The sequence below is a fragment of the Melanostigma gelatinosum genome (assembly GCF_949748355.1).
Source record: "Melanostigma gelatinosum genome assembly, chromosome: 12".
Taxonomy (NCBI): domain Eukaryota; kingdom Metazoa; phylum Chordata; class Actinopteri; order Perciformes; family Zoarcidae; genus Melanostigma; species Melanostigma gelatinosum.
The window spans coordinates 4,748,808-4,774,495 of record NC_136645.1 but is presented as its reverse complement, the minus strand read 5'-3'; the positions used below and the strand labels follow the sequence as shown (position 1 = coordinate 4,774,495).

The window sequence follows — 25,688 nt, the reverse complement described above, 5'->3', positions numbered from 1 at the left end:
ACCTGATTATCTGGACTAGAACAAGAGATACAGGAGCTCGAATATACTTTGAGTATTTCTATTCATTCTTTCTGAGAGTCATCTGAAGGCCGAGGTGTTGTTGTAGTTCACACATCATTGTTGATCCCTCACTGCAGTTTTAATGCACGAACCTTGTGTTCAGTTTCTCTGTTCTCATCCGCCTGCCACTCAAACTCAGCGCTCTCCTGACATTCCAGTCGGCTCTTCAGGGAAAATGTCGGTCTGCTTTATCGCAGAGTTGAGAATATGTAAATCTTTGAAAACACATATATACAATATATATATATATATACATATATAGTTTCATATATATAGTATTTCCTAAGACAGCTGGTCGCTGTTGTTTTTATCAAACCAAAATAAGTAATCGGGACTATTTTCAGCCACATTTGGTGCTCTAATGAGCAGTCGTGGCAGCAGGACAGTGTGTGATGGATTGAGTCAAAATAAACTACAGTGTGTGTGTTCTTGAAGGAAACGGTCCCCCAGACCAACAGTGGAGCTCATTGATGAGTTTTTAAAGGTTTTTGAACAACAGTGGCGCTCTATGGTACAGAGGAAGAAGATATCAGGCTTTGATATACACACACAATACTATTCAGTAGATGCATTCACTTTTGGTTCGAGTCTGAACATGAAGAAAAATATAGAATATCACCAGAGTTATCCGAACGAAAATCCACTTGTCAACGGATAGAAAACAAAACAGCCACCTAAATATTAGGAATCCAGCAGATTGGGACCGATTCTTCCTCATCTGCTCGTCTATCCCACTGTTTTACATCTGCTCCCTGAACTGCTCTGAACCGCTGAACCCGATGAGACAATGAAGCCCAGCGGGATGATGGGAAGCGTCTGCCGGCGCTCGCTCGTCTAGAACCTCTCTGGCATACAGCATAAAAGCCGTCAGTGGCAGAAAACGCAGGGTAAATCCAATTCAACGAGCACGTCTGCTGTCACACTGACGGCAGATTAGAGCAACATCGCACACTGAGATGGGGATACTTCTTCCCAACAAAGCCCAGGGCTTTTGTGCCGTTATCAGTGTGTGTGCGGGCTTGTGTTCACTTCCGTAATATGGGTACATTTGTAGTGGAAGCGGATTTATGCGTGTCTAACAGGCTTTTCTGTTCCACACACACACACACACACACACACACACACACACACACACACACACACACACACACACACACACACAGCTGACGAGGAGCTTCCCCTCTGTTTCTCTCTGAGCTTCATAGTATCCCGTGACATCATCGCGCGGCCATGTTGGTAAGACAAACCACAGCTGTTTACAGTGCAACATGTTTTGTCAGCAAAGGTGACATGACCAGATAAAGGCTTGAAGTTTCCATCCAAGTGCACCGTTACAAGTATGCAGAACGATCCGTGAGCAGATCCTGTTTGCAGTGAAGCCATAGATGTACAGGCAGATAGCATTGGATTGTTTTGAAACTGAAGAAAGCTTAAAAAACATGATGAAGTTCTGTCTTTTTCTCTATGACTTCTAAGATCCATGGATGTATTTAAAGTGCCTCCTCCTTTGTGCATTACACTGACGGACAATAGTGTCCATAAAGAATATAATGTCGTGTTTTTGACATACACACCGACAGGAGTACACACAAGATTTGACAAAAGTCCAGATTATTGTGTCATTGGTGGCATATGCTCAACAACCTTCCAATGCTTTCTGTAAAAACGTGCACCACGTAACATCCAGCAATAAACCAATGTTCATTTTGCCTTTTTCTATTTTCTTGCAAGGGCTTTATTTGAACTTGCAGCTACCGCAAACCACAAAGAGCTGCAGATATTTTCCCCATCAACATGAAACGTCCACCTTCTGCACAGATCTGCAGATGGCAGTCGGTCACCAGCATCCCCGACAACAGCAAGCAGATAATGTGTCGGAAAAGCAAACAGAAAATTCCTCCGTTGCCCAGAGCAGCTCGCATGAGCCTCAACGCCTGAATCGCCGACATGCAGCACACAGAGAAGTTCAAAAGGTCAAGGATCACAGCATCCTGACAACGCATGCAGTGGATTCAGAGAAGCGGAGGAGCGTTCCCTCTCGCCGTCTCTGCTCTATTCAGAGAGACAAGGCTGTGAAACCAACACCAGCTCCAGTTTTAGGCCTCTGGCTCTGCTTTCGGCCTCCCTGACGAATCCTGGCAGCCGTTACTCCCTGCAGGTCTCACCCTGACAGGCTGCATGTGTGATTCTGAATCATCCGCAAAAATCACACTTTATCATCAAAACCCCTTTTTCAAAAAACAAAAAAGAGCCGGAAACAAATAATCAACATGAAACAGGAAGCAGGGGACCGCAAAAAAACTGCAGTTTCAGGTTCCCAGAGGAGATTTAAAGGAATTCTCTGCAGCCATTGGTTTCCATTCATTCAGCTTTGAAAATCAACTTGTCTACACTTATCGTTAAAGCTACACTCTCTCTCTGGGATTTATTTGACTGGTTTCATTAAAACTCAAATAAAAGAACTTCGACAAAAATAAAATAAAAAGGTTTCAGCAAGGTGATTTATATTTTCATTCAAATCACCTTGAAATGAAAAAGAAATCCCTCTTATGAAATCACTAATGAATGCAACAGCGTCCTTGAAATCATATTCCAAGTAAACACATCTTCCAGTTTCATTAAATTCATTGACTATTGCGTTAGTCTGACTTTAATTGATTTAAATTTCCTTCTTTGAATGTTGTTCTTATGCATTTTCTCATCTTATGTGAAGCACTTTGAATATTTTGAGAGGTGCCATACAAACAAAGCTGCCTTGTTCTTGTATTTTTGGGGACATCTTATTTTGAAGAAGAGCGATGACAGGAAATGAGGACATGCAACAAAGGTTTCCTGCAAAACTCCAACCGGGGACGTTTCAATTACACGACCAGCGTCCTAAACCCTTTGGCCACCAGGAGCCCCGGCCTCCATCTTTTGTTTCAAGATACATCCATACACACATAGAACATTCATCAAATTAGCTTAAAATACCGACAGTAAAAGCAGGCCAAACAGAAAGCAAACAGAAAGCAGGTGCACCTGCTGATGGAGGAATTGCAGTTGAGATAAAAAAAAAAAAAAGAATCCTGAACTGAAATGGTAGTTTTTTAAAAATCAGTTTCTTACCCTGGAGATGGTCAGCGGCATGTTGAAGTCCTTGCCCCCCTGCAGCCTGAAGCCCCAGGGCCCGGGGCCGGGCAGCGACACGGTGTAGGCGCTCATTCTTCCAGGCGACTAAAAGATCCTCCGAAATAGACGATGGTGATTAAACCAACTTTTATTTCAAAACCCTACAGCTGCTGGAGGGATGGCCGGCACCGAGTAGCCTCTGGAAGGAAACAGAGAAAAGATATTAAATAAGTGAAATGTTGAAGAAAAAACCTGAAATTAAATTGAAATGTGTGAAGTGGACGAACCAAAACTATGCGAGAAAGAAAGAAGAAGAAGCTGAGAGAGGAGACAGAAGAGAACTTGCCTGCTCAGAGGAGCTGAAGTGACAGCCTAAGAATAGCCAGAGATAGCACTGGTGCATTGTAGGGGGTGGAGGGGTGAGGCGGGGTGAGGCAGGGTGAGGCAGGGGCGGGGGAGATCGAAGGGAAAAGGAGGGGGGGGGGTGGACTTATATGGTGTGAAAGGGGACACCCAGTATGCCAGGCTCGCCGTGATTCACCAGGGCCAATATAGACCCAGCGGATCCTTCTAGACTCCCTCACCTCAGCCCCCTCCCTCCCTCCCTCACCCCCCGTTACGCTCAGGGTCTCCCTCGGACCCAATCAGGGCTGCTGCCAGGAAATGTCTCATTATCGGCCTGGCGATAAAAGCCAAAAATGAAATGCCACCAGTTAAGTGGCTCCGACAGCTGAAAGGTCAGCAGCAGATAGGTCATTACGGCGAGGTTGCCGGTTCAATTCCCCCATATGTCACTGCTGGAGTTCCCTGCGGCGAGGCATCAAACCACAGCCTGCTCTACGAGATCTGCCTGGTCAAGAAACAGCATGAATCTTTTTTAGATACCAGTGCATGTCCCGATAGCGGCGTGCCTGTTCGAAAGTTGTGGACTATTTTCAGCGGCAGATTAATCCACATTTGGTGCTCTGGTGAGTATTTGTGGCAGCAGGACGGTGTGTGTGGGATTGAGTAAAAATAAACTACAGTGTGTGGTCTCGGTAATGAAGGAACATGTCGCGCAGTGCAACAGTGAGGCTCATTGATGTCTTTTTTTTGGAAAACAATAGAGCTCTATGGCACAGAGGAAGAAAATGTAGGCTTTGATTTCATAGTATCACTATTTGAACTGTATGTTCCCAATAAATAATTGAAGGTTGACATTGTGCAGTTGTGATGACAAGTCAAACTGGAAACAGCTTCTGGCTGTAGAGTAACAGATGTATGTCGGAGTCATGGTCTATCATTTTGGCAGGCGCCAACAGGTGAGAATTTCCTGACAAACACACAAACGCACAGCTGATCTGTCAGCACGTGTGGTTTCATGTAATTGGTGCAGAAACATTACTAAATAAGTTGACTCAACTTATTACCCATAACCCCTCTTGTCATTGCAGTTGGACTCACCCGTTCATAACTGTTTTGTTTATGTTGTCTTCTATGATGACAGACATATTCAGCATTACAAAAAAATTGGTTAGCTCGGGCATTCGTGAACATTAGTTGCCAGATCTTGATTTTAGTGAAAACAAGGTTCAGAAGATATGTGTTTTGTGAAAAACGGGTCCAACTATATTTACTCTGGTGACTATGAAGAGAAAGAATCGGTCATAATTTGTGTTCACGTTTACTGCTCTCATTGGAGTTCGTCAACATATGGACTTAAAAGTCCATATGTTGACCTTGTTTGTGTCCATCTGATGAGAATAAGTCGAATATTCTCTCTCTTTTAGCTCTGTTTTTGGTCCCCACCAACTCCTGAGGGAAATATCTGTCTTTTCAGCTCCTAAATAATCCACTATGTTCCCCAGCTGGACTCTAACTACAGCTTCTTCTCTGTTAGAAAGACGCTATGAGAGCAGTGAGAGTGAACCAGAACAGTAAAATTGTGAAACTCACTTTAAAGCTACATAAAGCTGATTCAGCTGGTCATTCACTACAGAGACACCTTTCACAATAAAAGACCGACACAGTGACACAGTGATCTGCAGCCTGACTTGTTAAATGTCTACTGTGTTGGAAAATAATTAAACGATATTGACATGTAAAATTATCCAAATGTGTTAATGTTACAAAGTTCATGAATGTAACATGTCTGTCGGGGGGCAGAGACTGACAGGCTGATCCCAGAGCAGCCTGATCTGCGCAGCCTGTTATATCACCGGCTAAGTTTAGACGCCTTTGTCACAGAGAGGAATCTGATGGAGTGAGCTTTCCCAGGGTGCAACAGACCAATAGGTCTTAACATAAGTACATAACATTCAATGTTACTGCCCACAAATGGATGCAATATTTCAAATAGTGCTTTATCTATACTTACATGTTTGCTAGTTACACCTCCTTTGTCGGTGCATCGCTGCTTTTGGTGACGCAACACTTAACTTCAGTACTTGAGTAAAATGTTGACGTACTTTCACTTGTGTTTATATTTTCTTCCTTCAATCACAGCACAAAAAAAACACGGTTGATTTCAATACAAAGTGGTAACCGCTGCATATGAATGCATGAACGGGCCAACCAGGCTCCCACATCGTCCTCTAAGTATGCGCAAGCATTCCCTGCTTGGAGCTCACGTGAATATAAAACGTGTGTGTGCGTGTGCGTGTGTGTGTGTGTGCTGACCTGAATTGACCTTTAACTTAACAAGGCGGCTCAATTAAGAAGCTGTTTAAAAATGACAAACTAAGTGATCTGGGGTCAGTTATGTGTTGTTAATGCTGAGAGCGAGATCCACTATCACACCACCCTCCTCATGTAGCTGTGAATTGTTTTGCCGCTGCTCACTGCTCTCTATGAGCAGTGAGCTCAGTTTGTTTTCTAAACTTGAATCTCCAAAATGTCGTGAACTGAAAACAATACTTACGGTCTAAATTTGCACTCGCACCTCCTGTGGTGGAGGAAGTATTCAGATCCTTTACTTCAGTATTAATACCATACTGTAAAAATACTCTACAAGTAAAAAGTCCAGCATTTAAAATGTACATAAAAAAGTATGTAGGAAAATGTAGTTAAAGTATTAAAACTATAAAAATGTCCCTTGTGACTGTTCTACTATTATATATTACATCAATAGATTATTATTACTGATGCACTAATGTAAATTAGGATTTTATTGTAGTTGGTTTAGCGGGAGCTAATTTTTAACTATTAACGAATGATTATTTTTATGATTCTGTTGCGTATTTTATGCCGTTAAACTATTGTTTGTTTTTTGTACAGCAGGACCCATGAATGTTTTATTGTTTAATAGTTTGTTTTCTGGTGAGTGGCCAGTGTTGTTGTACACAAGCTGTTATCATCTGATTCACGAATGAATGTGTTCACCTTGTATCTCAGGTGTTCTGCAGACAGACACCGCCCACCTGCTCCTGCTGCTTCCCGCACTGTGCTCCGCCCAGCAGGGCCGCTCCGTTCACGGTCCTCAGTGCACAACCTGAGAGTAAAACAAACCGAATATGACACTTTAAACCTGGAAAAAAACCCTAAAAAACAGCAGCAGTGAAAGTTGCCGGTGTGACCCGGCTTGAGGGAGCTGTGAGCCGGCGGGCGGGCGGGGGTGCAACTTGTTACCGGCTGCTCCTGATGAAGATGTAGAAGTGAATTAGAGAGCAGTGGCACGTGAGGGCACAAACAGGTGGGAAAAGGTGTGACAGTGGAACAGCCTACCTGCAGCCGCTGTTTGTCTCCCTGCAGCTTCTGGAACCGAACACACCGACCGTGACAGCCTGCGGTGCCCGGCGGGAAAGAGGAGTGTTAACGGTGGATTACCGTTATTTAAAGAGACAGGAGTCAGACAGACTGCTGGTGAAAAACTGAAATACATCCAGATAACACGATACAAATTCACACAAAACAAGAATATTTTAGTTATTTACAGAACATTGAATTGTCTTCATCTTTCTCATATAATATTATTATACATATATAACATTTGTGAAATTAAGTTTACACTTATAAATATTGTGATTTTAATTCGAATCATTATTTATGGTCTGCGTTTTACAGCAGTAGCCAATTCATTTTAAAACATGCAAATTGGCACAGTAGCCTATGCAGTTTCTGTCTCTGCAGAGATGAAGACACAAATAGAGGCATTCCACAATGAATACAGTTAATAGATATTTATTTAGAAAAATAAACGAGACCAACATTGAAGTTAACAGGAAACAAATCCACAATAAATTCTCTTTTCCGTATTCCAACAAAAGGCTTTTGGACCATGAACTTTTCACCAGAACTAAGATGAAAAACAGCTTCATTTATATTCAGTATTATTATTTACTGCATCAAACTGCTGCAGCATTATACTGTAGAGTACTTCCTTCTTTCCGTAGGAGGAATGATTAGGACACTAGTTTACGCTGACATACAGTGGAGACGTGTGTTACTGCAGACCTCAGACCTAAAATATTTCAATAAAAGCTTCGTTTGGTTTGGTTGATGTTTGAGTTAAACAGCTTAAACTGTTTCATTTTAGCTAAAGGTCGGTTCACGAAGAAAACAGTTGAACAGCATAGTTTGACTCCTAAAACATTTTTGATTATTAGCTAACGATTTAGCTTAGTTCCACTTGGCGTGTGGTTCAGTTACTTTTATTAACTTGAAATAATGCAAACTGCAGCAGAAACCGTGTCACGTGTTGACTGCGATTGTATAGAAACATTCAAATAGACTCTTAAAGAATGCACAAATAACTTCACCCAGACCAACAGGTCAGATGGGCTTATCAAGAGCTGCTTTCCAATCAACAATTATGTCCCTTATTCAGCCCCGTACCAACACCAACAACATCACAATCACATTTCCTCTAAACTGCCCTTCAGCAAAATACACACTTTAAATATGCAATCAAGAAGAAGAATGAAAAACACAAACTGAATAACAGGGAAACATTTCAAATATCTTGTTCCTTAATAACAGTGCAATTGCAGGCCTCTGGGCTTTTAGGATTAAGTGCGAGAAGGAGAAACATTTCAATTAACGTGACGTTTTGGAAAATCCCATTGATTCCAGAGATTATTCAACACTGAAATATAAATGAGTCACATCTCTGTGTGTCCAGTACAGATGTAGGCCAACTGCAAGTCCAGGGTCCGTTTGGCTTAGTTTATTACAAAACGTGGAAACAGAGGAAAACTGCAGCTAGCTTAGCATCAACAAAAGTAGAAACATCTATTTGAAATGATATAGCAAGAGGATTTCCCAAATTATCAAGCAGCTACATTCCTTGAAAACTAATTTTAATTAGCTGTTTGTCCTTTTCCAGGCTACTTCTACACCAAGTGAAGTTGTTTTCATGTAGTATCCCAGTTATTAAGTTTACACAGAAAATAAAAACTGCAGAGGATTAAGCTGGAAACACACGGATAAATCAATCAAAAGCAACAGAAAACAAAACACAAAAAGGAAACAGTAAATCGCATCGTCCACTGCAAAAAAAACTTCCATCTCAACACAAACAGTTAATAACTTTTCCTAAAACATGAAAACACGTTTGCTAAAGGGCTCAGGGCCTTCACTTGTCTCAGAGGAACTAAGACAAATTCTCTACGAGGTGTAAAAGCTCTCTCAGAAATGTAATCATGACTTAATACTGTGGTTTGTTTCTGATCGACAGGCGAACCCTGTCTACATTTCTAAACATCTGACTGGACGTGAGCTGATCACATGGCTGCAGGTGCTCTACCCAGACCCCGCCCCCGAGTTGCTGTTATTGGCTGTCTTTGGGCGAGCAGCGCAGGAACCATTCCGTCCCGTGGGGAGGAAGGCTGGACTCCGAGGTGATGACGATGCTCGGGATTCGACCAATCGTGCCCCTCCTAACGTGTCCCTCTGCAATATCTGTCTGTCAAACAGAAAGCACACAGTCATCATTTTATTTTAATGATTATTTTGCTTTTAACTTTTTAATATTTTTATGAAAATCCATCATTCATGTGTTTTTTATCTGGATTGGACCAAAGTACACAGCAGGGGCTGATTGGAATGTCATTGGTTTTGCAGGTATTAAGTCACAAATCAAAGTATTGGACAAATTAAAATGCTGACCTTATGATATTGTTGGTTTCATCCTGTAAATAGCGCCTTAAACCTGATTTTTTTAAATACATCTCTCTGCACTAATATTATTAACTCAATTGTTGTATTATACTAATGTCAGAGCAGTATCAAATACAAGTTCAGCAACATTTTGGGGTTTATATACTCACAATGACATCGCCAACATCAGAAGTATAACATATGTAATAAATACTTTACTTTATATTGTTTATTTGAAATGGAAACAAGTAAAACAGAGATTTGATAATTCATCGTGTTTGTGCTGATGAAGAAGTCCGACAGTACTCACATTTGGGATGCTGCCACGCTCCCCGACTCCTGCCATGGAGATATCAGTGTCAAAGGACGACTGGAAGAAAAGACAAACACATGTAAACCTGTGAGGGGATTATTACATGATCATACTGACTAACCAGCATCCTGCAGCGGCAGCCATGATTGAAGTCCTCCTCAACATTAATATTAGATAATTAGATCATCATATACACCTAAATTAGATTTTAATCAAATTCAGAGAGGCAGACAGAAACCCATCACACTCATCTCTAATCAATTACCCTGAATTTTTACACTGCTTTAAAAAAAATACAGATTTCAGTCAATGATTAACATCAAAAGGAAAAGAGAGATTTTCTGATCCGAGATGAAAAGCACATCAAGCAGATTAAAGAGCACAAAAAACACACAGATTAACATGAACACCGGTGTTATGAAAGAAGATGTTTTTCTTTCACAGCACACAATCCGCCTCAACTGACCCTCGAAATAACCCCGAATCCCTGCGACTCCCCCTCAGGTGACCCCCTAACATCCCCCTCCTCCGCTGAGAGTAACATAATAATAATAATCTACATGAAGAATCTTTTTAAAAGGTCATAACCTTCTGCTGTTAACAATCCTTAAAGTGCCAACAATCAAATCGAAGGAGTCGAAGAAGCGTTTACTTTTTCGAAGATGCCCGAGTCGTGGCTCTTCATCTTGGACTTGACGCTGGAGGAGGGTTTGCATTCTGGGAGCTCGGCGGTGTCTCTGCTGATGTCACAGGACACCTGGCGGCTGGCTGGTCTGGAGCCCATACTGGAGAGCTCGGCCTCAGTGTCCGCCAGAACCTTTCAGAGGAAAACGCACACTTTGACACACGCAATCTGTGTTACATCGCTACATATGACGTCACGGTTCCGTTTCCCAGCTCACCGATTTGCTGTCGGAGACGGAGGAGAGGCGGGACTTGCGGTTGCTCTGCCTCATCAGCTGGCTGCTGATGTTGGAGGTCTGGCTGGTCACGGTGGAGCCTCGCGTCGACCTTAAGCTGCTGCCGGTCGAGTGGATGTCGCGAGGACGAACGCAGAGCAGAATGCCGAGACACGGGATGTACTTAGCTAGCGCTATCCTGCGCAGAGAGAGATCACAATACCATTAGACAAGGTGGCCGATCGCACGGGTCCCCCAGCTAGATAGAGGGCCCCTGATAAAGGGCCCCAAGTAAAACCCGGGGTTTCCACCGGCGTATTGCAAGCACGGTGACCCGAAAGGCCGAAGTTGACTCTTCATAGTCAACGCACTACTTTTCCTTCACCATGATGTTGATGTTACATGACATTGATAAATAACTACAGTTATATTTGCTGTTTCCTTTTCATCCTGCAGCTTTGAAATCTCTTCGTCTGTGTCTGTGTGTGACTAATTCTCTCCAGTCGAGTTAACATTCAGGTTAATCGAGCAGCGGTTGGTTCAGATGAGGTGTCGGAGCTCTTACAGTGCCGGCGGAGCGTTCTCTGATTGAATCAATTCACTGAGCCGCAGCCGTGTTCGCTGCAGTCAAATTCAAAAGAAATCGCCAGTCATTGGTTAAAGAAACTGAAGCTTGGCATCAAGATGTGAGCAGATTCAAATAAAAACATTAAGGTAGCATATAACAAGATGAAACTAACCGACAACGTGTTGCTTTAGCAAAGTTCTTCTTCAAACTATTTCAAAATATAAATACAGGGTTAGTGTAGTGTTAGCACTGTTGTAAAATCAGCTGAACATACTGAAAAACTAATTCAAAATCCAAGTTCCAACAGTATTCTTCCCTGTCATGCAACCCTGTGGGGACATCGACGTAATACTAACGTTTGAATACTTTGATACTTTGGAAAGAAGAAAAACATCAAGAGCGTTGTAGACATTGTTCAACCGTGTGTGTGTGTGTGTGTGTGTGTGTGTGTGTGTGTACCTGTATTTTGGGTGTGTGATGGCGTAGATGATGGGGTTGTGGATGGCGGAGGCCTTGGCGATGATGGCGGGCACAGAGTTCATGTAGGGAGTCAACATGTCTGCGTACCTGTAGCAGAGAAACAAAGTAATAACAGTGAGGGAACAGAATAAACTTTGCTCATGGGCACTTCAGCACAAATAGGGCAACGGGGGTCTAATTCTCATCTAATAAATGAGCGATTCTCAACCAGTGGGACACAGACTTGGACAACACAACATTCTGAGTGGATTTTGAGAACATGTGGGTCAACTTCTACACTCATTTTTTTTTATTGCAAATACACAATTTCCTGCTGCAGAGTGAGTGAGAGGTTTTCTGCTGCTGGTGATGTTTTACCCGGCGAAGGCGGTGAGAGCGACGGCGGAGTATGGCAACCAGGAGACGACGTAGAGCAGGATGACGATCAGAGCGATCTTCGCCATCTTCCACTCGTTCTGCAGCCGGTGGAATTTCTTCGACGAGTCTCGGCTGCTGCCGTGACTGTGAATGCTGCCGCTAACCTTCCCCACAGCCCTGAAACACGCACAAACTTGTATATCTATACCTGTGTGTACAATGTCTTGACCCACATTCTTTTAATGAAGGTTTATCCTGAACTAAGACTCTTTTTCAGACATTTTATGTTGCACAGATCCAAAAGGCTGTGTTTGCTTGTTCCACGACAATAAGAAACTGTTGGCTTCATTCCTTCAATCCACATTTATTTGTGTGGGAACATAAGATGCAGAAGAAAAATCAGGTGCAACTAAGTTACTCCTTTTATAAATACAGGAAAAATAAATCACAAAAAAGACACAGCAACGAACAAAGACGTAAGTAAAACACACAAAAAACACCAAACACACACACACACACACACACAGACTGACAGGCTGGTGATGCGGATGGCGCGGAAGATGAAGAAGTAGCAGTAGATGATGATGAAGAGCGGCAGGAAGAAGACGAAGATGAAGAGCAGCATGGTGTACGCTCGCACCGACGGGGTAAAGGTCATGTAGTCCCACGAGCAGGAAGTCAGCAGGCCCTCAGGGACATAGGCACCTGAGGGGCGAGAGACATGGACACAGACAGAGCGTTTTAATATCCCATCATGCTCTTTGAGGCGGGGGCCAGGGGCGAGTCCGGGACCCCACTGAAATGCAGCATCCATTCACCATTTTTTTGTCAAATAATAGACACTCAGCTATTTGTCACAGCAATATGTTCCCCTTATTTCAGGAGTTTCCTCAAACGTGTGAAACAGCGCCCCCTCAGTGTTTGTGGTCAAACACGGTATTGCACCCTCACAGAAGTCTACGGAAAAGGAAGAAAGTTGGTATCCTTTGTATCTGTGCTTTATGTGCATTGTGTCTTTCAGATGTAAATATTAGGGGTGTAACGGTTCACAAAATTCACGGTTCGGTACGATACAGTGGAGCCACGGTTCGGCACGTTTCGGTAAAGTAGAAAACTATAAATGCCAGAGAAATGTACTTGATTTTAAAATATATTTATTCATTCCAACTAACATCATGAAGTTATTCTTTGACTTTGAACAATGATGGAACTATACCTGAGTGACTCATCTTCTGAGGTGTCTTCTGAGCAACACATAAGCATAAAAAACAAAAACTGCTCCTTAATGTTATGTAGTATTGTTACTTACATCTTGCAAAAGAGATTTTTAATCTCAATGGGACTACCTTGTGAAATAAAGGTTGTTTTTTTTAAAAAGACATTTTTTATTTTTTATTATTCAAACGTATTCGGTTCGTCATGCGTACCGAACCGTGAGCCTTGTACCGAACGGTTCAATACGAATACGCGTACCGTTACACCCCTAGTAAATATGTATCTGTTGTCCAATTGTATTTGATAATATGTCGTTAATATGTATAACACCAATAGAGCCACATTGTCCTACATCTTCTTTTTATAGATGACCTGTCTCACTCCGCTGCTGATAAAATGAGCTCCTAGTTAAATTTAACTGACCCCCCTAAAACAACAGCTGGCCCCCGTCTGGCTCCAGTCTGGTCCCTGTGAACTATCACCGCTATCGGGGGTTTCTGTTTGGACAAGATTTATAGGAGAGTTTCTGTTTCCATACATTATAATTTACATACAAGTGTGTGAGTGAGAGACAATGAAAACCAGGTGAGAGGAAGAAGAAAAACACACCACATGTAGAGTGTGTGTGTGCGTGCGTGTGTGTGTGTGTGTGTGTGTGAAGTTGCACTGATAATAAATGGGATTTGAAGGATAAATGAGCAATAAGTTTGATAAGAAGCTTTGAGGCAGAACAGAGCAGATTTATGTGCAGCAGATAACAACAGAGCAGCAGATTAAACCCCAGAAAAGTAGAAATACACTTCAGTCGGGATGGCTGTGTGTGTGTGTGTGTGTGTGTGTGTGTGTGTGTACTCACTCCAGCCAAAGAACGGCGGCAGGCTCCAGCCCAGAGAGTAGAACCAGGCCCCCAGGAGGATGAGGAGGGCCCGTTTTCGGGACAACACGCCGATGGAGGTCAGGGGTCGCGTGATGACGAAGTAGCGGTCGACAGCGATGACCGTCAGCGTGATCATGGAGCAGATCCCGAAGAGAGCGCCGCAGAACGCGTACAGCTCGCAGCCTATAGACGGGCAGATGAAGAATATTGTCATTTTTGTCTGTCTGTCGGTCTATTTATTCTGGTTGACATTAAAGAAAAAGCAAAGCTACTAAAGCACAGCGTTGTACTTTGTCTGAAATGATAACATTATTGGTGTGGGATCATTAGAAACTTCTCTGCGATACTGAATACATTTCTATTGTTGAACCTCATTCTGAATGAACTGTTTTGGGAACCTCCGAGCTCACGTTAAACTTCAGGAAGACACAACAACCTCCTCTCTTAGAGCTTCATCAGTTAAAGTGTGGCTTAATGAACTGATCTATTCTCTGCAGCTTGACAGAGTTAATTCTTGGTAAAGGAAAGCCTCTGATTAACTTCCATTCAATAAAACATCTCGAGGAAAATAAAACCAAAACCATCTGCATGAAGAGATACCAGTAGAGACAAGAGAATTGTTTTCCTTTTGTGAACTGACCCTTGAAACACAAACACACAGGAAGGAAATGAATGTGAAATAAAACATTTGGCAGGGCTTAATATAACTTAGGTTATATTCATAAAAAGCTGCAAGTCAACACCTCCCTCATATTAAAGTGACCTCGGAGCGTCTCTCTCTAGGGAGACTGAGGAGCATCGACTGTTTTCTCTGAGCTTAAGTTCACTAATTCACAATGAAAACAGATGTGAAAGAGTGACGGTGGAGGGAGATGAGACAAGGACCGGATCGACTCATCTTTACGTTGTGCAGCAAGAACACACCAAAGTAACTGCTTAAGTTCCAAGACTCTGCGAGTTTATGTTCGGGGTTTACTGGAAATGTGTGTGTGAGTGTGTGTGTGAGTGTGCAGTGGGGTACCTTTCTCTCCAAAGATCCACCTCTTGTGCATGCTGGTGATGAAGAAGATGGGCGCCTGGGTTACGCACATCAGTAAGTCTGTGATCGCCAAGTTAATGATGAACATGTTCGCCGGCGTCCGCAGGCTGCGACTCCTGCAACACACACACACACACACACACACACACACAAACAGTTAGTGTCGTCCATTAATTAAATTAGACGAGTGACAGTAAATTAATTGGTGACTATTTTGATGATTGAAGTCATTTTTTATACAGATTCGCTACTTTTCCTTTTAATAATGTTCATAATTGAAATGTACAAATAATAGTGTTGAGGTTCGGACTGTTTGTTGGACAAAATAAACATTGTGAAGGTTTCACTTTCGCTCTGGGCATTTCTCACTATTTTCACCATTTTTGCAAACCAAATCGATAAATGGAGAAAATCAGCGGATTAATCCATACTGAAAATAATAATTAGTTCATAATTCAAAATGAGCTCCACCTCAAACACCTACTACAGTAAAATCCTGCTTTGACATTAATGCAATAATCATCTGATGATATTATATCTATATATCACAGGGGACATATTTATACTTTTAATACTTTTAACTACATTTTCCTGATTATACCGACATACTTTCATTGAAGTAACATTTTCAAAACAAAGTCTTTCTACAGTGTGGTATTCACTTCCTCCGCACATTTTTTTCAACTCCAATAGAAGCTGTGAAGTGTCTTGTAAAGCTACAGAGGTTTTCAAGTCTCCTCCCGCTGTGATCAGCAGGACGTTGCTGTTAACTGGCTGAATGAGTCATGTGTTGTCATGAAGTCTGTTTCAGAGGACGAGGAAAAATCACTTGGTGCGTTGTCTCCTGAGGATCAGCGCGACCATATTTGGGCACAGGAGGACATCTTACTTGCTGAAAGCGTATATGACCAGCAAGTTGCCGATGATGCCGGTGATGCCGATGACGAGGATGACGGAGCCGATGGTGTAGTGGGCGTGGTCGGGCACGTCCACTGTGGGGTAGGGGTGCGGGGCTTCGGGTATCATCGCCACCTGGAGGAACCAAACAGGAAAATGTAAAACACGACGATGCTGCAGGCTGATAACATTCAAACAGATCACATTCATGGTGGACAACGTTCTGTTTCTGCCGTTTAATCTTTGGTTTGCGAAAGATAACTTTTCAGAGTTTGTAAAATTCACTCCCAGGTTTTGTCGACACTTATATGGATATTTTTGAAAATGGACATTTCTTTCAAAATATAACGCAAAAACACGTTGCTGTGTTGTGTAGTCGGACCCCCAATTGCCACCGGGGATTTGGCACACCGGTCCAACTGTTACAAAGCTCTCAAAGAAGAACATTCGGCCACTATGTCAACGATACATCAAATACCAGAGAAGAAGAACGTTCTGAGCAGCCTGTATTGAGCTTATTCTCCTTTGGCGGTAACTTGAACACACAAACAATAGCAGCTTATTCTTTAGTTATTTATAATTCTTTGACACCTAATTCATCACTTCTTATTGATATAGCGTCAAATAATTCAAATAAATGTAAAAATACAAGAATTCACTTGATTTTGTTAAATCTTTTTACTAAGAAGTCAAAATGAAACTAAGCTCAATGTCAGAGTGTTTTGGGCTTCCTGCGTTTTCAGCACGTAGCCATGGTTGCCATGGTTGCAGTGAGATAGTTCAGAAGGTGCGATTAAACTGGTGCCAAACCACGAAAACAGTTTAACACACACACACACACCATCCAGCCAATCAGACTTGAGTACACTCGAGCACGATGTTGATGCTGCAGTGACCCATGAAACCAGAAGTCACATCCAGTGTGTTTGGGTTTAAATGTGCATTAAGTTATTTTGGTATTTTTTTTGCTCACAGCTCAGAACAAACAGTCAGTATTAAAGAAAGAAGAGGAAGAAGAAGCTGCGAAGGACACGGAGACAGGGATGGAGTCAGACTTATTGTGACAGCAGACGGCTGATGCAGCAGGAAACAAACAAACAAACAAACAAACACGTCAAGGACGCACATCCATCTGACCGCCTGCAGCCTCAAAGTCACAATCAGCAGCTGAACTGAACCAACAACTCACACAAAACTCAGCGTGAATTATTGGAGCGACAATCATTTGTTTCTGTCAGGTCCCCTCTGCTTTCCTGAGATTTAAAGTGATTCTCAGCTCATTGTTTTTCTGTCTGGCTCACAATTTAGTTGTGGTGAACATAGTGGATCATCGAGCAGCTAAAGAGACAGAAGTGAAGTCTCCTCCTCTGGGATGTGGGCTTACTTCAGCCTCTACTTCTGTAGGATTATTGACATCTGCAGCAAATGCACAGGACAAAACATCAAGGCAAAACAGTCCATTCAGAATACTCCTCCAGTCTGTGGCTTTCTTCATCCTCGCATCCCTGATGCTTCCTCCATGTGTCTCCTCCTCCCTCTGCTCCTCATTTATTAAATGTCAAACAGAGCTAATGTGTCTGTTAAACCGCTGGCAGTATTTGTGTTGGTGTTAGAACAGGCTTCCTTACATTTTCCGGCCTCTGACGTCATATTCAAGCCCTGGAAATGTGTGCTAAAACAACTGTCGTGAACAACATCGATTTAAAAAAGAGAGAGCGAGGAAAGAGCGTGTGTGTCCTCTTTTCATCAGTCAGCCCTGAAAGCTTCCCACGCCATCGCTGACTGAACTGCTGAAACACATGCCAACCGTACGCATTATATATGTAGGTGTGAGTTCACCATCTCTTATACAACAGGCACTGTAACAGAACAAAATCAGGTCAGGGTTTGATCCTCTCACAGATCAATAACTCCACCAACAGACAATGAATCTCTAACACTCATTCATTACACAGCAGGGAACCAAACAGCTGGATGGATGAAACGTGGAGAGACAGACAGCTTTTCTTTTCTAATCCTCAACACTAGTCTCTGAATTAAATTCCACATTTCTCATTTTTAACTGCCACTCAATCAGGTCTGTTGGGCTTTGTATAGCTTTGTGAACAGGCTTCCACATTGATTTGAAATGTAGCTTTTTATCCCTCTTCAATAACTCTCTATTGAATGACATGATAACAAAATGGCAGGTAACAGCTCAGTGCAGAGAAAATATCTTGAAGCTCAGAGAGATAACGTGACGAAGGAGCACTGTTCCCAACAGGGTCAAACCTTTGTTCACAGCTGCCTATGTTCCCTAGACTTATATAAAAGTTCTTAGAAGGCTGATATCAAATTAAATTGTCAAGCGGTCATGACTGAAGTTAACTCGGTTCAACTAAAGCTTTGCTCAAGATTACAGAGACACCGATTGGTCTTTATGTTTCAGTCTGGCTGAGGAGACTTTGACCGTCACAGCCTTCTGGACACTGTCAACTGAAAAGACTGCAGAATAACACCGGCAAACACAGGCAGATACATGCAGATACTGCATCCACACAGCTATGCAAAGTATGCACACGTGTGACACGCTCATTGTGTCTTCACTTATCAGTTTTGACAGTAGGAAGTTATTTTGTCCTTCCCGGTCTGGGACTCGGCGTTGGCGTCTGTCCACAGTTCAGGTTCAGCTTCAGTTCAACTTAAACCTCCCTTTAGAAGATCAAATTCCTTCTATGGAGTTGGGTTACAACTGAGCCGTTTCCAGACCTGTGGCACCGCAACACAGAAAAACACCGAGAAGTTACTGACCGTTGGGGCGGCCGAGGCGGGAAGCTGGAGCTCCACGAGTCGGTACGCATCCACTGCCGAGCCGTTGCCTCTCACCGCGGATGCTGCAGACAGCGCCAGGGTCTCCGTGTTGCGCGCCGTGCAGTTCGGCTCGGGGTCGCCGCACCAGATGATGCTCTGCCGCGTGGGCAGCAGCACCTCGCTCTTCCCGCCGTTCATCCTCCTACGCCTCCTCTTCCTCACCCCTCCTCTGTCTGAGGGAGGAGAGAGAGAGAGATGACTGACAGGTGACCTGATGTGCAGCAGGTGGAATTAAAAGGACAACTATAGTGACTACGGAAAGTGGTTCTTGTCATAACAAAAACATCCAATACAAGTATTTCATGATACAATCCACAGACTTTAGACTCTCGATAGTAGAGGTCTTCAACAGGGGGTCCGCGACCCCTAGGGGTCCGCGGAGGTACTGCAGGGGGTCCGCGAAATTTTTGATTGATTAGACAATTTTTTTTTTTTTCAAAACATGAATTTGTCCATCATTTTAATAGTTCAGCATTGCATGCAAGATGACAGGTATCTTTATGCACAGGCCATCACTCATTTTCTTTTCCACATTTATGTTTAAAATTAAAACATCAATTTGAATAGCTTGTGTGCATGATTATCATGCAATTGACAGATAATGTTGATATTGGCATTGGTATCAGCTGACAAGGTATATTTCTAAATGGCAGTGGCACGGCCACCGTACCTTGCACATGTTTATGAAATGTATGAATTGGTCTGAATTATTGAGCATCGATAAAAACAACCCACCATAGACAAACTATTGAGAATATAACAACCTGTCTGCACAAACTTTCTGTTATAAACCGTCAAACATTGACATGTGACTGTGTGCTTTCTCACTCATTTTTTAATGATTTCTGTTTTCAAACACAATTTTTTATCCGCTTCCTGATCAGTGAAAACCACGAATCTCCAGATTGAAAGACAAGTCGTCACCGGGAAATGGTCGCATTTAGGCAACAAAACCACTTAGTAAGGAACATCATGTCTGGGCTTCATATAAGTAGTTTACTAAGTACAACGTAAACAACATAAGGACTATTCCTCAGTTAGCCTCGTTTTATTTCATAATGAATTGCTGTGAACACATTTGCTGTTGTTAGAGACGTCTAAGTGTCATACACAAGACGAAGTTTCTTCTTTTCATGGATCTAGAGAAACGTGAAGGACACTTTAACTCAGCTAAATGAAAAAGCAACAAAACAACAGAAGAGCTTCAGTCTCAGCTGCTGACGTCAACGGGCTGAATACTATTCACAGTTAAATGTGTGTGGATGTAACCTGCATCCATTTAATCACCTAAGCTGATGGAATAGGAATGTAGGACACTGAATAATTAACACGTGACAACACACAGAAATGAGGATACACACCTGAAGGTTGTGCCTCGGTTTGAATAGAAAGAGTCTAGACTCCATACAGATACACAATAGAGGCGTACAGGGTTCAGTCTGAGCTAAGAACTGCTTTAACCCTGAAGGGAAAGGTTTCTCTTGCCAACAAAGCTTGATTGGGTCCAGTCAGACGGCTGGGAGGACTACTCTATATTCTTTCATGGTCTTTTAGGTTCATAGGAAGTCCTCTTTCTATCCAAAGCAACTGACAATTCAGATTCTATCATTGCTACACCGTAGGCACACGTGAGCAATTTGGGATTTAAGCGTCTTGCTCAAGGACACATTGACATGCGACTAGCGGAGCCGGGGATCGAATCGCCGATCTTCTGATTGAAGGACAGCCCTGCTCTCCACTTATCCACAGTCGCGCATATAATGACCGATCATATTCATCATCACCAAATACCGGTTTAAGGTTGCCTCGGTTTCTGCTTAAAAATCAACAAATAGCAGTCTGGTTCCTTTTTAGGTCAAAACGTTTGATTGCATTTAGTGAAGTAATAAAAAGTTGTTATAATCCAGAGTGCAGATAATCTTTGTTCAACCTCTTTTATCCGCTCTGACCTAAACATACAATCTCCAAAAGATGGAGAGTTATTTTTTTGCTTTTTTCACAGTTTCTTTTGGACTGTATTAACTCAAGGACCTTCAGTACTTTACTTTTCCATTTTCCACTACCGTATACCTCTATATTGTACCTATTACCTCCATGGATTTTAAAGCTTCATAATTACAAAATATAATCAACCAATGAATTATGATGTATTATTATATATTAAACGACCCATCAGTGATACAGTAATAAAGATGATCTCTACCTTTACCTATTTTTATACTACAATAATATAATATATTTATTTTTGAAATGGGCCATTCTGCATAATGAGTTTTACTTTTGATAGTTTAAGTTTATTTTGACTGTAATACTTTTGTACTTTTACTTAAGTAAGATTTTTAATGCAGTACTTTGACTTTTAACAGATTATTTCTTCTTATTTGACATTTTATTCTTCATATACGTTGAACTGTATATTTTTAAATAATATTTACTAATATTCACTCCCCTTTTAGTGATTTTATCTGATATAGATTTAGTTGATTTTACTCTAATAAATGCATTGACAGGTGGAGGAGTTAACCCGATGGTGCTGAATGTAAAGAAACCTCATTTCTCTCAATATAGAATCACTTCCTCAGATCTGGTGTCTGTCTCTCAGGACTTCTGCTTGATTGCCGGCTGATGCAGGAAACACCAGTGTGTGTGTGTGTGTGTGTGCGTGTGCGTGTGCGTGTGCGTGTAATGAAAAAAAGAGACTCCATCTTAAGGTCAAAAGGACAAAAAGAACCATGAATATTAAGTTTATCAGTTCTCTTATTGGTCACGGATACATTTTCATTCTGACTAAAAAACTAAAAAACATATTTATCATCGCTTTATCACTTTGACTCTTCATGACTTTGAAATATTTTAAGAGATTTGCTCATAACCCTGATTTAAACGGATGACATGTTTCAGAAAAATGGCTCTTTAATTCAGTTTGACTGTTTGACTTTGACTTATTTTACAACACAGGGGGGGGGGGCAAAAATATATTTAAGTTGTAAGTTAATATATAGTTGCTTATATACATATATATATATATATATATATATATATGTACCTATGTACACAGACAATATGGTATTGGGTAGAGTACTGCAGAAGGTAGCTGTATGGAGAAATGGATAGAAAGTTACAAGTAATTTATTAATTATTAACATGTAATTATCTGGTGTAAAAGATATGCTTTGTGCATACATGGTTTTAATTAGGTCAGAGGAGAAGAAACAAGGTAGTTAAAGGAAAACGTGTTGATTTAGTAATGATCCTGCAGCAGGAAGAACAATGACACACACCACGAGGAAGTGAAGCAAATCTCTATCAATCAAAAGGGAATTAATTCATGTTTTTTTCATTAGATGTCATAGAGATTCTGTAAACTGTATTTCCATTTTTTAATTTCCAGTCCAGACTTCACACAAGGCAATCATGAGACATAGCTGCTGTGGTCGGCTCAATCAGAAGAGATGAAGTACTGCCGTCAAGCCTGCTGCTTCTGTGTCAGCTGTCAATCAAGCCAAAGTCCTGTGTGTGTGTGTGTGTGTGTGTGTGTGTGTGTGTGTGTGTGTGTGTGTGTCCCTAACCAAGCAACAGTTCAAGAGAGGGAGAAAACATTTAATGTAGAAAGACTTCGAGTTAAAGTTGAATTATCACCAGGTTTACGTTAAAATCAGTGGTGGATGTAACTGTACTACTTGGTACTTGTACTTTACTTCAAGTATTTCCATTCTATGCTACTTTATTTGGTCAAAACCAGGTGTCTCCAGAAGTGTTGATGTTGAATGTTTGTGATGAAGCGTTCATTTCATGGGTTGACAAACTCCTGGATTGAAACCTTGCCTGCCACTTTTGATGATTCGTTATAAGGTGGACTGTGGCTGTGGCTCAGGAGTAGAGCGGTCGGGGGTTTGATCCCTGGCCCCTGCAGTCTACATGTCAAACTGTCCTTGAACAAGATGTAAATGTTTATCGCTCCTGATCAGCAAGTAGCACATTAGCTTAGCCAAACATCCGGCTGCACTGTGTTGACGTAAGAGTCCTGCGGGGTGGAACACACAAACACAAACGTTTGCATATGGCTGTTGATGGTCGGGGAAAAAAAGAGGAATTGAATCCATTCTTGTCTGGTGGCTTCTGCTTTAGGGAAACTAAACAAATTTATTCATAGAAGGATCGATCTGACGTGAGCAGGGTTTTCTCTCACATGCAACACTTTTACATAGATGTACCTTATTATTTTACACGTTTAATATGAACATCCCACATAGTAACGTTATATATACATGACAGAAAAAATGGTTTCTCGGCTTCTATTCATCCTTTTTCCTCCTCTGCAATTAGAGTCCATCGGTCTTTTCTTTCTCAGTATTTTCTCTGAAGATATTGTTGTCTTGTTCTTAAAGGTGCTGCAGTTCAGCTGGGGAGGAGAGTAGTTAGTGCTAATGAGAGCTTCTTGACAACAGCGCGATACAATATAATACGATACGGTACGATATAATTTAATACAATCCACGACAACAGCGCAGATATGAATGTTTAGTTTTTGTCAAAAAACTTTCACAGAGGTGTTGATTCAACCATGTGTTTGTTATTGACGTTAAAGTTTGCAGTGCTGTACATGCATCTATGCATGAAGCCATTCATTCACACATCGACACACACTTACGGAGTCAAACACATATTCATATCATTTAATCCAGACCTTATTTCACTTTAAATGAGAAGAACATTTATTTTTATTTATTTATTCTCAAATATTAGCAAACTATACTTTAAAAAACCCCGACATTGATGTTTCTAAATACGTATGTCGTTGCTCTATATGAATGTTGTAAATCGATTAATTTATTGACGACTAATTGGAACTTCCGTTGACGTGACTCTCTCTTGACACGGCTCTGGTTAGGCTTACTGCTAACGTGACATTAGTAGGGTTAGGGTTAGCAGGAGTTTGACGGGCGTGTTAGCATCTTAGCATACAGTTAGCTTCCAGATTGTGTGCCAGACAGCAGAGATATTCATTTTACTTTAAAATAGGAAACAAATAAGAAAGCCATAACATTTGACTTCATGTAAAATGATCACTCTTAATGTGAAAAGGCAGATTCGCCTGAAGGCAGCTCCAGCCAAGCTTCCTCCACCTGTCGCCCTGCCGACGCAGGAAGTCCCATTCCAGTGCCCCCATAGATCCCTGCCACAGTTTCAAGCTTTACGGCGTAAATACTGTGTTGCCTGATTTGAGTTAAAATCCTCCTTTTTCAGAGCGGAGAACTCTGGATAGCGCTATGGCGTGTTCCTTGATTTTGAGGGATAAAAAGAAACCGGATCTGGACACCGGGAAGCTAATGATAATCCACTGGAACGGATTCCAAAACACGGTAGTAACCGAGGAATAAAACGACTGACGAAGATGGGGAGAGTGGCGTTTATTCGTTGTGTTTATCCACATCGCTGGATGCGTGACAATTTATGTTGATTGTTTGTCAGCTGTCAGATTACCTTGGCTGTTGGAGGTGGATTCATGCAACGACAACAACAACAACAACAAAAAGGGAAGCTTCCTTCTTCCACATCCAGAGGATTCACTGTTGGCCTGACATCATTGGCTGGTCGTTGGTGAATGAATCATCGCCTTCATCAGGGGGGGTCAGGGATGCTGTCACTGTCACTGTATCCTTAAAAAAAATAATACCGCCCACGTAACACAGACCGACCTGGTCCCCCGGAGTCTCTCTGTTCCGTCTGAGAGTTAAACGCCTGCTTGTTTCCTCGGAGCCAGCATGGAGGAAATCCTGCGAAAGCTGCAGAAAGACGCGTCCGGCCACAAGCACAGAGGTATCCGGGATGCCTGCGTCTACGCCCGCGGTGAGTGCACAACAGCGGCCGCCGTCCTCCTCCTCCGGTTCTCCGGCTGCAGGAGGGTGGCAGAGGGGGGGGGGGGGGATCTGCGGGGTTATAGCTAACATGGAGCCGCTACACTAATCCAGGCCTAAAGGGTGGTATAGAAATATATCAAAGAAACCACGACATCTTAAGGGGAATCAATGTTTCTTATAAGTTAATTAAAGTTGGTCAACCCAAAAGACTGTCTATGTGGGGAGGGGGGAAGCTCCATCATCCAAAACAGGAATAAAAAAAGCTGCACCTGCTGTTGTTGTTTTAGCTGCTGGCTCTTTGGGATCAACAAGCACAGCTGACACACCGTCATTTCAAACTCATTCAGTTCTTTAAAGACAATTCATAAAATATCATCTGATCTGTGCAACGTCACAGTAACTTCCAATAAAGAAGGTTCAATTATCCGGTATGCACCTAAATGCACCATTCTGTCAGACTTTTCAGTACAAACTTTAAACTGCCCAGATGATTTAAATACACAAACATACATGACACTACAGAGTACCACATATCAAATTACAGAGCTCAGAGCTTCATGCATAATGTTAAGCGGCTGTGATAATATGATGTCATATGATGACATCATGCATAGAGCAGCTCACTCAATAGTATTCACGTCGGTTGTGCTTTCAAAGAAGACGTGAGGCTGTGGGTCTTAATAAATCATCATCAATGCTGACGTTTTTGCTGACTCACTCGTCATCTCTTACTGTAAAAGGGTTGTTCAAGTTTTAAATGATTCACACAAGTGCCGTGACTTTGAGTATCTCGCAAACACAGAAAGCATCAAAATCATTTTCAAGAAAATAGAGCTTTGCAGACTTTGAACAGAATCTCTTTGCTGGTCTCATTAGTGTCTGTCTGCACAGGTCAGTGCTTTCCCCAGAAGTTCTCTCCTCCGCAAAGCAGACAAAGCCTCTAAAGCAGCATTCAGAACAGTAAAAACACCATTTAAGCAGGTGGAAAAAGAGCTTTCCACTGACGTCAGTGGGGAGATTATGAGTATTAAAAGGCACGATTCGCCAACCTGACCTTTTCAGGTGAAACTCTGTTACACTGTAGAG

The 25,688-nt window shown here is 42.0% G+C and overlaps 3 protein-coding genes across 6 annotated transcripts in view; 1 reads left to right on the top strand and 2 right to left on the bottom strand.

The window, feature by feature from the left end:
- LOC306785615 (LIM domain-binding protein 3-like) overlaps positions 1-6,895 on the bottom strand; it is a 33,190-nt gene extending 26,295 nt beyond the window's left edge. Inside the window, exons 1-3 of one of the 4 annotated variants that reach the window (XM_079280048.1) lie at positions 6,874-6,895; positions 6,532-6,640; positions 3,169-3,370 (exon numbers count right to left, since the gene is read on the bottom strand). In XM_079280048.1, coding sequence (XP_079136174.1) covers positions 3,169-3,264 — 96 coding nt within the window. In that variant the 5' untranslated portion in view covers positions 3,265-3,370; positions 6,532-6,640; positions 6,874-6,895. Of the gene's footprint in view, positions 1-3,168; positions 3,371-3,458; positions 3,549-6,531; positions 6,641-6,873 lie in introns of those variants that run through there. The other 3 variants (XM_079280051.1, XM_079280049.1, XM_079280050.1) reach the window with 3 other exon arrangements.
- Positions 6,896-8,829: 1,934 nt separating this feature from the next.
- Positions 8,830-18,879, bottom strand: LOC306785617 (melanopsin-A-like; the record flags this gene model as incomplete). The annotated part of the gene is given in 12 exon segments (XM_079280053.1): positions 8,830-8,974; positions 8,976-9,052; positions 9,557-9,616; positions 10,212-10,376; positions 10,462-10,657; positions 11,486-11,593; positions 11,864-12,040; positions 12,397-12,568; positions 13,935-14,138; positions 14,977-15,110; positions 15,884-16,026; positions 18,682-18,879. Coding segments are annotated over 12 exon segments (1,719 nt in total). The 3' UTR covers positions 8,830-8,889.
- Positions 18,880-24,506: 5,627 nt separating this feature from the next.
- The window catches only part of arfgef3 (ARFGEF family member 3), a gene marked incomplete at its 5' end in the record, with an annotated part of 30,910 nt that continues 29,728 nt past the window's right edge, over positions 24,507-25,688 (top strand). The window contains one exon of the mRNA XM_079280462.1: positions 24,507-24,591. Within this exon, the coding sequence (XP_079136588.1) occupies positions 24,507-24,591 (85 nt within the window). The remainder of the gene's footprint in view (positions 24,592-25,688) is intronic.